The 13,724-nt window shown below is 37.1% G+C and overlaps 1 protein-coding gene across 1 annotated transcript in view; it reads right to left on the bottom strand.

The window, feature by feature from the left end:
- cpne4b (copine IVb) overlaps positions 1–13,724 on the bottom strand; it is a 29,891-nt gene that overhangs the window by 4,599 nt on the left and 11,568 nt on the right. The window contains exons 8-14 of the mRNA XM_027014942.3: positions 11,245–11,343; positions 5,964–6,050; positions 5,756–5,815; positions 5,204–5,337; positions 3,461–3,515; positions 2,019–2,070; positions 1,421–1,554 (exon numbers count right to left, since the gene is read on the bottom strand). Coding sequence (XP_026870743.1) covers positions 1,421–1,554; positions 2,019–2,070; positions 3,461–3,515; positions 5,204–5,337; positions 5,756–5,815; positions 5,964–6,050; positions 11,245–11,343 — 621 coding nt within the window. The remainder of the gene's footprint in view (positions 1–1,420; positions 1,555–2,018; positions 2,071–3,460; positions 3,516–5,203; positions 5,338–5,755; positions 5,816–5,963; positions 6,051–11,244; positions 11,344–13,724) is intronic.

The following is a 13,724-nucleotide window of genomic DNA, read 5'->3' as shown; positions in this document are numbered from 1 at the left end:
AAGCTACTCTAGATATTTTTGGGGCCTAAATGTAGCTGCTCTTAACTGGACAATCAGCTGAGCAGAGGCCCGCTGAGCAGACATTTCACATTCTCAAGGCGAGATTGAAGGGAAACAGCTCCCATGTGAACTGGAAATAAAACTGGCTGGATTCCAGGCCCAGTATATGATGGGGTCTATGGATCACAGACATCTTACAGACAGTGATTTTAAAGGATTTGAGACCATGTACTGAACATGAAAGTTTTATTCAAGATTGTGAAAAAAAGTACATGTTGATTTTTCTATAGTAAACTAACTCTGATCAAACCTCTTATCAAAGCCAACATTATTTCCTTTAATAGCATCTTTGTTTTGTTTTTGTTTCGAATCCAATTTTATACAGTGTTAAAGTTACAGAAATTATAGTACAAGCCTAAATATAAAGATGTACAGTATGCTTCTTATCTCTCATGTGTCACTGCAGTTTATTAAGTTGCATGGTTCTCCTCTGAGGTCCTGGAATCCTACTAGTGGCTGGGAAACATGGCTGCAGAAATGTGGCTCCGTGGTCTGCCACAGACTCACAATCACAAGTGGTTTCATCATAAGACATGACTAAAGATCCATTCTGGCAATTTCTCTGACTGTGGTCACAGTATTTTAGTATTAGGCCTGTACTGTCTGTACAGGTTTGTAAACTATGCTTGAATATTTCCATTCAGTTGTAGTTCCATCATAGGCAAGGCCAAGGTGGTTACTGGGAGCACATGCCTCCCTAGAAGCCCGCCGGCTGTGATAGTGTAAATGTGTTTAAAACATTATAATTTTAGGCCTACTTATTTGTTCTGTCTAAAATTGTTAGTAAGTATTTTTACAATAATTTTATGTAAAACATGTACATTTCTAAAACATGTAAAGTTCATGTAAAATGCCAGAAAAACATACAAAAAGTCAATCAATATTTTGCCTTCTGAGGTGAAGGCATTCCCCCACTTCTTTTTTAAGACCCTTGGGTATAATTAAATATGGGTAAACAGGTATAAATAAATACATAGCATGGATAAATATGAATAAATAAATACATAACATGGGTAAACATGTATAAATAAATGCATACCATGTGTAAATATGTATAAACAAACACTTAACATGGGTGAATAAATATGCATAAATGCACATCATGGGTAGACAGGTATTAATAAATACATGACATGGGTAAATATGAATAAATAAATACATATCTTTGGTAAATATGTATATATAAATACATATCATATACATAACATGGGTAAATAGGTCCAAATAAATTTATGGTGTGGGTAAATGTGTATAAATAAATATATACCATGAGTAAATATGCATAAATAAATACATGCCATGGGTAAACATGTATAAATCAATACATACCATGGGTAAATATGTATAAATAAATACATACCATGGCTTCCTTGGTGTGCATCTCCTCAGAGGCGGCATTAGCTACCTTCTGGATGATTGGCGCGATGTTTGTGGGGCCATAGAGCTGGATCTTAGGAAGACAGTTCTGGTAGGCCTCCACAACACCTTGAATCCCTGCAAAAACCAACAGTGTTATTCAATAACAATAAAACCTCAATTAGAAACCCATTCTAAATATGAATAACCCTTGGGGTCACTTCTTTTAATCAAGATATTGACCTTTTACCCTTGACTAAGGTGGCAAAAGATAGTGTTCTAACATGGCTTGTTGTAAAATATTCACTAAGTCTCATCCATTCTGTGAAGAGCTATATTTTAGGGGTACTACTACAAGAATAAATTAAATGTATTGCAAATTTGGAGGACAACACTGAACTTTCTGCAGATATGTGAGTGTGTGAAATATGTGTGGAATGTGGTATCCAAAAATTTTACATTTACATTGAACTAAAAAATATATCTCTCTAGAGTCTAGAGAGGTCATACACATACACACACACATACACACACACACGCACACACACACACACACACACACACACACACACACACACACACATACACACACACTCACTCACCAGCACACTCTGGGTTGTCCTCATCAAAGTTCACAGCGAAATCATGAGAGACCTGAAGAAAAAAAAACAAACTCAAATGAACTCTCTCATGTCATTATACCAAGGAGCCTTGGCCTAAACTACATAGTCACATAAGGACTGTACTGTAAATATTTAGTATTTTTTCACTACATACACCTTTGAAATGAGGAAGAAATGTTCATATGAATGAGGATCAAAAGTCAAGAGTGTAAACACACTTGAAACACTCGACATGCAAAGCCACTGTAATAAAAGGAAAAGGGCAACTGTAGTGTTTGTTTTGTATGCCATAAGTGAAATGTTTTTATATAATGTACTGGACAAACTGTATTATTGAGGTTTATTTAAATTCAGGGAAAATGCAATAATTAAAACTGTATTATACATAAATCATGGCAACTCCCACTTTACTCAAGTCAAATACAGTTTCTGAGCCACATCCAATTGCATTCAGTCATGTAAATCTGACCATGGGAAGGCATATTGCAGCCAATCGGATTACATGACACTGCAGGACCGCAATTAGTGAAATTATTGAGTTTTTGATTACATTCACATGGCCTTGGAAGTTCATGAATGATTTAGAAAGTCCCCATCAGGTAGCTGTGGTTTCCATAGCAATTTATTGTTTAGTGGTCTCTGAACTGTTTGAAGCTAGAAGATCTGATCAGGCCATTGGGAAAAAAAAACCTCCTGTGATCTTAGAATGCTTTAGAGTAGGATTTGTCACTGGATCCTTTTTTTAGGTACAAATACAGATCAACATTTCTGCATTAATGGTAATCTGCCATTTGACCAACATAGTCACAGCAGTGGTAACTGAATGACTTTGTCATTCAGGCTATGTAGCTGCTAATACAAAACAAAATATACTCAATATATATTCAATTTAAACACAGGCATTGATTCAAACATAAAACAAAATAACATACTGATAGACCAAATCTACATAACAATAAATATCTTACTCATATACCATGTCTTCCTAATCTTCTTTAATTTTTCTCATACAGCAAGTATTTTGGCTTGTGCCTACACCTGAGGTTGTAAATCTCCACATGTAATTAACATATGGTTTTTAGTGATTAACATTAAAATGATTACTTCACAGTATTATTTTAGTATTCATTTAGCTCAGTAAGCAGTGTCACAGCACTGCAGTGGATGACTATACAAATAACAGGATGACAAAACACAGTGGATGACAGAAAACAAATAACAGGCTTTAAATGCAATTACCTGAAACTACATGAAAATCAAAAACATCAGTTAATGTTTAAACTTCAGCACTAGAGAGCCAAGTATTTTTACATCAGCAAAACAACATGGACTTGGCAGCTTTTGTTAGATATCGGTGATACTGCATATATTGCCTTAGTGAACTACAGAGCTATTTATCTGTGAGAAGACAGCAGACTTACTTTGAAGTCAGGGGGGATCTGTGCTCCAAACCCAAAGGCCGGAAACATTTTATCACTGAAATCAGAGTCAGAGGGCCCAGATGATTAGTGTTAGTGCAATTAGTAAGATCTAGGCTGAGAAATGGGCGTGGAGATGCTTGACATTGGTAAGGGTCAAATATAATTGGCTCAGTGCTTGAATGATACACTCATGCAAGCTCTCAGATGACTGAGAAGCCAGAGAGTACACACATCATGCCTAATGTAGCCGACCCAAGCCTCTCATTAACTCATAGATGACTGCTATGGTTTGGTTAATAGCTTTGAGAACACAAATGTTACATAAATAGATTAATATAAATAAGGGTTTATTGGTGTATTTAATTAATTGAATGCTTCACATCTTTAAGCAGCTTAAAGCTTAGCTTGTTTACATTTTCTAAACATTGGTGCATGTACTTTAATGATATCTGTGAAACATACATTCATATTTGCAAACAAGATCTAGAAGCGAGTTCTAGGTTAATCTGCATGAGCAGATATTTCCGGTACTTACAGTGGACAGTCCAGTGGTGAAGCAATGCTTTCCATTCAGCACTGCTTTTTACTAACCATAACCCCATACAGGTCCTACAGTATATGGCCAAAGGTATGCAGACCCTTTTCCTAATTACTGAGTTCAGATGTTTCAACAACAGTCACTACTAATAAGTGTACAATTACTGCCTAGACATTTTAGACAAATATATTTTAGACAGCTATATGCTTCCCATTTTGTGGCAACAGCTTGGGGACCCGTTCCTATTCTAGCATGATTGTGCCCCAGTGCACAAAGCAAGGCCCATAACATTACAGATCAATGAGCTTAGTGTGGATGAACTCCAGTGGCCTGCACAGAGCTCCAACCTCAACCCCACTGAACACCTTTGGATGAATTAAAACATTGACTCTGAATCAGGAATACTTGACTGAATGTGCACAGACTGCCACAGACATGCTTCAAAATCCTCTGGAAAGCCTTCCCTCAAATGCAGAGGCTATTAAGGCCACAGAATAGTATCAACCTCACAATTATGTCTATGGTTTTAGTATGAGATATCCAACAAGCTCATAATGGTCAGATGTCCATATATATTTGGCCATACAATGGAGGTAAATGTAGAAAGACTTGCACAATAGGAAAGTGTAAACTGCATCCATACATATGATGGCAGATGTCAAATTATCAGCAAAGTGTGTGCCTGTAAAATGTTATGTTATAATTACAACTATATATATATAATACTTTAGGACGTTATAATAACAACTTTATAGGTAATGTACTAGTAAGTTATATTTACAACTTTATAGAAAATATACTAGCCAATGTTTCTTGCTATGGAACAATCTTGAACATTACACTAATTATTTTTTGTTCTTGGTATGTATGTTGGGGCAGGGGGCTTTTGTGAAATTATAAATATACACTTTAACACAAGTATTTTTTCTCAAAAGATAATTGGAGTAAAGGTGTAGGTGTTTATTAAGGATGGTTGCCCATTAAGAATGTCATAGGATTCTCCTCCCAATTGCATTAAATATTGGCAAGACATTGTGCATCTTTATTGTGTACCATTATGGAACACTGTCACTACACATATTTTTGTGAATGTGCATTGTCCTAATAAAATAAACTCATTGCTTCATTAACTGATCTGCTGCATTTTCTGATTAGTATGTTGGCTATTTTTTTAAGTATGTCGACAGAAGTCTGGATTCCGTTACCTGTCATAATCTTGGCAGATCTCGCCCACAGCGACGAGGGCTTTCAGGTACTCGTTGGGCTGGTATGGGTGGATGTAGTGTAGGGAACAGCTGTTGCGTGGATCCCCGTTTGAGGCAGTGAAATCAATTGCCACCTGCAGAGAGGCACTGCCATGGTTACAGCCAGTAAAATCTCCACATGTCTTACAGCCCCACGCCTGGGCTGGAGGTCATGAGTGTCTGTGTATCTGAGTGGGAAGATGACTGACAGACCTACTGCTGTGATGATGAAACTGCAGCCAATGATCCAAGATTTTCTCCAAACCGATGAAACGGGATCTTCATGTTAGCTTTGGTTTGTGAATTTATATGACTGTAACTACTGATGTGACACCAGTTTTAACTGACATCCTAGCACTAATGGCAGTACAAAGATGCAAGAAGGTAATCTCAGATTAGATTGTATGGACAACCTTACTGGGGCTGTGCATCTGCAGGGCCTGCTCATTAATAACAGAGCACTCTGTTGTTCTTAGGCTGTCATAGACGGGGAGCTCATTCACCACCACTTACTGTAAACTGGATTTGACAGCCACCCATTATATAATCCAGAAACGAGTGCATCTTTATGATCTGAAAGAAAAATGGAGCTGGTGAAAAAAGCAATCAAGCAATGAAACATCTTAAGATATCAGATGCCTATTTTGAGAGCTTTTGGTTCTGTTTACCACAGCCATTATGTTGTTGTGGAGAGAGAGACTCACAAAGTCAGCTTCCATACCTTACACTGGGTCAGCATCACCACCCCAGAGTTTCGATAGTTTTTCTTCTTCACTTGATACTTGGGGTTGATGCACTCCCATTGCATCTATTTATGAGGAATGGACCGTTGAACAACAGAAAATGAAAGAAATGACACATTGGCTAGTGCTCAATTTTAGAACAGTCATATCTCACCTCAGTGTTGTTGCTCTGGAACAGCTGTGTTTCCCATCAGCTAGTGCTTAGTTCTAGAACAGTTGTGTCACTCATCAGCTAGTGCTTAGTTCTAGAATAGTTGTGTCACCCTGCTAGTGCTCATTTCTAGAAGCTTCTTTTAATCATTGTTTGGTTTACTGTTCAGCATTTGATTCCTATGATTTATTTGATCATATATACAAAAAGATGGGTTTTTATTGGAATAACAGATAGATTACATAACCATAATTTATTTGGCTAATTTACTAAGCAGGTCCATGAGAATTAAACAATAATTTTGCTCAGCAAAACATGATTTCACTTTTTTTTTTACCCATAACCTCACATTTTTTCTTACACATGATATCACATCTTTTCTAAGTTTAACATGAAATAAAGAGTTGCAGTAGATCTGAGCACAGCTCTAAAAGGATTTCCTTATTAGTTTGATTAGTGTTTTCATTAGTTAGTGGCAGTATGAATGTGAGAGTCCAAAATGACTACATTCCCTGATCATTCTCCAGTAAATTAAATAAAAAGAATTTTTTAATTTTATTTGAGTCTGTAGTCAGAAGTTGGTTCACCTGCAGTTCCAGCCCCTGTGTCCACTCAATATACCGATTAATGAAGATCAAGAGTCTGGACTTGATGTAGCTGAAACAATTGCATTGGTCAAAGGTTTCATGGTTGGCCACTCCCTGGCATCCCTTCGTCCTAGCAATCTGTCTTGTGCTTTTTGTTTAGTTTTACTTCCTGAATTTCTTTTCCATGTGCATCTTTGTTTTGGTTTCTTTGTTATGCCCTCACGATTAGTGTCCCCGACTGTCATCATTTTCAGCTTTTTCTTGTTTTAGTTTCCATTAGCCTGTGTATTTCTACCCTGTGTTTCCTTGGTTTCCTCACTGGTCATGTGTTCTAGCCAATGTCTTGTTCACGATGCCTGAGTTCATTGTTCTAAGCCTGTCTGTCTTCATTGCTATGGCCTCTGTTGTGTCAGTTATATGTCTTGGTTATCTTGTTTGTTTTTCTCGGTTTTCATGTTTTGCTTTCTGTTTGTTAACCATGTATTCTGGATCTGGATCTATTTGTCTTGGCAATTTGATGCTGGACTGTATTAATGACCCTGATCATGGATTTACCCTTGATCTTGATCTTCTCAGCATTTGTGAGAATGTAAAAATAGAAGCACATTAAATACACTATTACAGAGAGTATCTTAAGCAGAAAGAGTTACACATTGACTAAACATCCAGCAGTTTTAACAGACTACCTCCCATCCAAAGTGTAATTATACAAAGGATAAGATGTCAAATACCTTGAGCCTAACCATTGGAGTTTCACACAGGGCCCTTAATAAGCCTGTAAGAAACTCTTCACGGGGTCGCCAGTAATCCTACTGACAGTAAATTACACCTCACTCAGTGCACAGGACAATTAATCCAGTGACCACAGAATTATGTAATGTAACTCTCCTGCCAGTTTATTGAAATTTACCGAACAAAGCATGTCATAAACCATCACAGCAGGGAAATGTACTATTGGGTGTGAGGAGGTGAGACATCCATATTGATGGGCTGCTTCTCTGCCTGTGTTACTATGTGACTGGCAGCAGCAGCTCTGTGCTGATGAGCTGCAGGCTTTTAAAGGGAAACTACAGCAGTCTGCAAAAACAAGAAATGTTACAGCAACTGTTCTAATGGCTATGACTTACAAATACTAACTGCTTAAAAATGCCACTTTATAAGAGACAGCTTGTAGGTGTACGTTAGACTCGATCACAGTTTTAGTGTTGGTACAAGGAGGGTATTTCTAATAAAATGGAAGAGCCTGTGTATGAAAAACAGTCTCAAGATCATTAAATCATAGGGATTAAAGTCTACTAATATGGAAAATTCTGAGGTTTATGATTTATGAGTTTATTACAAAATCCAGCAAAATTGGTCTTTCTCATTATAATTCTAATTATTTCTGAAATATTTCTGTTTTTGTACAGCTAAAAATAACAGAAATATGTATACAGTACAAGTAAACCTCCTGTACCAGATGACTACAAGCCCACTCTGTAGGTAAGATGGCAAAAACACTGGTAGCGTGGGCTGAACTGTGTTCGCTGTGTCTCAGAGTGTGCTTCTGAGGATGATAACGATGAGACTGAAGTGAGAGGAAGCTAATTCACTAATGAGTGTGGACTGCTGGCTGCCTCCGAAGACACTTTCATCTTTCAGGGACAGTGACACAGGCAGCAGTGTACTGCAGACTCAGTGAAGAGGTGGCAAATGGAATGAAAATGGCTGGATATGTGTGTATTGCAGTGTGTGTGAAAAGATTTATTGGCCGCTGCCACACTCAGACTGTCAAAATATGCACCTAGAATTCAGAAGCCTTGCAGAATTATTCAATTACCCCCCTTTCTCAGTATCTATCTATTTATCTGTCTTCTTATCTCATGCTCTGGGTAACATTTTGTATATCAGAATAAAATGGGCCCACTCTGGTTCAAATCTCACTAGATGGCCAAATCTCAATAGATGGAGTATTCTCCCTGGCTGGTAGAATTCAGTGCATCAAAAATGAATATTCAAGCCAGCTTTTTATATCCTTCTATATCCATCCCTGTATTTCTACCAAAATCCTTCTTTCATTCAGTAGACAAACTCATTTCAGCCTTTATTTGGAAAGGCAGAAGACCTAAAATTAGCAGACGCCTCATTCAAAGAAATAGGCCTACAGGTGGTTTGGCCTTGCCAAATTTATTGGTCTATTATAGGGCAGCAAATTTCCAAAAGATACTGTTCTGGTTGTCCTGTCCAGATGTGTTCTGGTGTAGAACTGAATCTCATTCCTCATCAACAGTAATGCCAATCTGCTTTTATTTAAACATTCAGATAGCTTAGCTTTCAACTCTATCTTAGCTTATAGGAAAATTTTACTACACTTGAAATCTTTTTGCTGCTCAAATCTCACTGTTATTTGAAGACGTGATACATTCTATACATTCTTTAGAGAAAATGAAATTCACCCTTTGGGACATAGTATTGCATCAAATAACACAATTTAAATTTAAATGTTACATGTTAATACATATGTTACTATAATCGCATATGACAATTTGTAAGTAACATGTACCATGACGTATGAAAGGTAATTGTTCAGGAGGTTAAGTAGCTCTAGTTGGGTTGGGACAGGGTATTGGGACAGGGTATTGTAACAAAAACATGGTATAACTGTATTCTGTTTCTTGCTTGATGCATTCTTTGTTATTAAAAAAAACAACAATAACAACGTGAGATAAACAGGACAAAAGATGAGAGGAAGGCAAAGTGAGTGCGTGTGAGAGAGTTATCAGAGAGCGTGTGAGAGAGAGTGTGAGAGTGAAATAGCATGAACGAGAGAGAGAAAGGGATGAGTGATTTAGACAGAGAGAGAGAGAGAAGGAGAGTAAGAGAGAGTGAAAGAGGGATGCATCATTGCTGTGCACAGACATGCAGTGCTATGGTCTGTACATGCATATTCTACAGAACAAGTCTGTTCTGACTGTAAAATGAGTCATTGTTGGGACCTGGCTCTGGCCCTGTCAGAATTACACAGACAGCATGTCAGCTGGACTGCTGTTTCTATTGAGAACTGGCCGACACACATTACTGATACCATGTTCCATGAGCACTTGGCATTAACCCAGGAGAAAGGTGCAGTAATTTGCACCTATTTTCCACTACTTACCATATGCCCTTATATAAGACCATGAAAACTATGGAACATTTGCTATATAATGTGTGTTGGTACAGCCTATACACATTGTCAGTAGCTAATAACACAGCCCCTTTAACATATCACTCACAGGTGTTGGGAAGTGGCTTTGACGAGGTGAGGGTGTGGCTTTGTCAAGGGTGGGATTGTGGCTTTGACAGGGTGGGGGTGTGGCTTTGACAGGTGGGCATGAGGCTTTGCAGATGCAGATTTCACATTTGGGTGTCAAAATATCATATTACAGTATTGGTAGTGGTATTGGCCTAACATTTCTAACACTAGAAACTTACAGTGTAAGATGCAATCACTATTACTGATACTGCAGAATATTACTGATACTGCTGATACTGTCGAGTACTACCGATACTCCTGATACTGATGAGTTGTTCCTATACTACTGTTACTGTCAAGTGTTACCAATACTACTGATACTGTTGAGTACTACGACTAGTACTGAAACGGTTGAGTACTATCGATATTACTGATACTCTTGAGTACTACCAATAGTACTAATATTGTCAAGTACTACTGATACTACTGACACTATTGAGTGCCATGAATAGTACTGATACTGTGAAGTACTGCGAATAGTACTGAAACTGCACTACTGTACTACTGAGTACTACTGATACTGATGCGTACTACCAATAGCCTGATACTGTTGAGTACTATGAATAGAAATTATATTGTCAAATACTACAATACTACTGATACTGTTGAGTACTACCAATAGTACTGATACTGTTGAGTACTACTGATACTATTAATACTGTCAAGTACTACTGATACTGCTGATACTATTGAGTACTACCGATACTACACATACTGTTGACTGCTACAAATAGTACTGATACTGTGAAGTACTGCCAATACTACTGATACTGTCGAGAAGTATTAACATAGTTGGTACAACCCCAGAAAGTCTCAACACTGCATGAGACACAAGAAGAGAGCAGCAATGGAGCACTGCAGAGTGCAGACAAGGCACTTGTCTTTAATGTGATTTTACTGATTTTATGTACTGTATATCTTTATATTTTCTGTTAAACATATTTACTTTAATTCAGGTTTTATCTCTTTAATATTTCATTTTATTTCTTTAAATTCACTTTAGTCTATTTTAACTTTATTTTAATAAATTGTTTTTGTAAAGTTTTACATTTAGTTTTTGGCAAAAACCTTCCCAAGGTGACAGAGCTGAGGATGCGCTACGTTTTATTATACTTCTATATCTGATTTGAAGCACTTTGAATTGAAAGTGTGTGAAAAGTGCCATACAAATAAACTTGCCTTGCCTTGCATCCAAGTTTGTGATTCCAGCCACAACCAACAAAGTGTGTGTGTGTGTCAGTGTCTACCTGTTTTCCTTCCATTGCTAACTTCATCTCTTTGAAAGTAGTCTGAAATTCTCCAATGAAGTCATGCTTTCCATTTGAGTCCCAGTCCCAGACAATACTCTAAAAAATGAGAGTGACAGAATAAAAGATAAAACAAGAGAGACAGACCACTGAGAATTCCAGAGGAACTGAAGACACACTACAGACCATTTCTGGTGTGATAAACCTATTCTTTTTGTCTTCTGTTGTGTGTGATTCTGTATTTTACAACTCTATTATTATTTCCTCTTAAGTGATAATAAGCACCCCTCTTTCACTCCTCTTTCACTGGTACATAATTTAAATCACTTTTAGGAAATCAGACGTAAAATAAATCCTTATATGCATCAGATTAATTCTGAATTCCATTAGAGCCTAAACAACAGGAGCTATTCAAGAGCTTAGTGAACAAAAAATGACAAAATAACCTAAACTAAATAATAATAATAAAAAAAAACTAAACAGAATATAAGCTGTAACCTATTTTCTACCATGGCATGGCATGTATACATAAATATAAATTATTTAGATTTATATATTATTTATTTAAAAAAAATAATAATAATAATTTATAAGAATGGTTGCAAGAATGGTTATATTGCTTTTACTCTTTTCTTTTCCTGTGTAGACCTGCTTAATAAATATTAAAAAATGTCACATATCAAGGACATACTAACATAGCCATTGACATTTAATAATTGTTCATTAAATCTGATCCCAGACAAAGATGAAAACATAGAAAGTACAGTGAACAAAAGCGATTCACCAGCTTTGATACAAGTGCCATCACAAATCTCAATTGGCCCTCACTCTGCCCTTAAGACCTCACAACCTTCCCTCTGAGCTGGGCATTGTGGCTCTGTTCATCTCAGTTTGCCCAGGTGTGGTGGTTTGTTTGAAAAAAGTCACATGTTCTTATAGTCTCACACACATGCAAAATCTTTGCGACACCCACATTAATGTTGCAACATCTTAATAACAATCTTAAGGCCATACTTGTCAAATTTAAGGCAAATTTATATAATTCATTGAAAGTGACAAATAGTGTGCATGTAGAGGAGGAGAACCCAATGACTTGGAGTAAATGGAGTAAATAATGAATAATGTGCTCCATTAACTAGGAAATGGGTGTTCAGCCCCATGCGACCTATTGGAAGACCATGTGCTGAGTAAGCTTGCGTAACTCAGCTAATGAAAGGTCAGCACCACCTCACACATGAGTGTGACATTCTCATCTTAATGCACAAACACACACTCACACGAATACACAAACATGCTCTCACACTCACAGGAACACACAAACACACACAATCACCTGAATGCACAAAGACACACTCATGACTGCAAACACACATTTGCACGAATACACAAAGACACACTCATACATTAATGCACAAACACACACATGCACACAAATGCACACACACACACACACACACACACACACACACACACTCACACAAATGCACAAACACACACACTTGCATGAATGCACAAACACAATTCACACAAATGCAGAAACACACACACATACACATTCACACATGAATGCACAAACATACTCACACAAATGCACAAAAACACACACACACAACTGCACAAACACATGCTCACAAAAATGCAAAAACACATACATACACACAAATTAATGCACAAACACACACACATGACTGCACAAAAACTGACACATACACAAATGCACAAACACACATTCACACCTATGGACAAACACACTCTTGCACAAATACACAAACACAAATGCACAAACACACACACACACACACACACACACACTTGCACATGAATGCACAAATACACATCAATGCACAAACACACACAAATGCACAAACACACACTCGCACGAATGCACAAACACACTCACATTGTGTGTATATTGTACACTACTGTACAGTTTGTTTGTGTGTGTTTGCATGTTTGTTTTTTTGTGTGTATGTCAGTGCACAGGAAGACAACACACTGTCACATAGCTGATGATGAATCATTGATGCAGAGACATTAGTAGGGGGTAATCAAAATTTGAAGGCCATTTAAAATATTCATACAAAGATGCTGTGGTTGACTTTTCAGCAGGCAAAGGAAAAGCCACCTTTTCCACCCAGGTCCATTATGACTTCCCTGTTCAGCTCTGGACTGTTTCCTGTCCAGCTCAAACACTAAGATATGACTCACCCTTGCAACCACTATACATGAAATTAGAATATACAGATAATTTTGATAAAAAATAATTGACATTATCATCAATGATGAATATAAATGTGAATGAGAATCTTGTATGTAGTTAATAATTATAAACATCTAATGACGACTTACTCTTGTTTTTACGGCAGCATGCTGTTTTGCTACTCAGAAATGCAAACCAATAAATCTTGGTCTTTTAACCAACTGATGAATACTGTAAAGTTATTTCTGATTAATTTGATGTGTTATATATTTTTCTAACA

This window comes from Electrophorus electricus, chromosome 2 (assembly GCF_041902795.1).
Source record: "Electrophorus electricus isolate QZ-2024a chromosome 2, ASM4190279v1, whole genome shotgun sequence".
Lineage (NCBI taxonomy): Eukaryota > Metazoa > Chordata > Actinopteri > Gymnotiformes > Gymnotidae > Electrophorus > Electrophorus electricus.
Note: the sequence above shows the minus strand (reverse complement) of the source record. Positions and strands in the feature narration are given on the sequence as shown.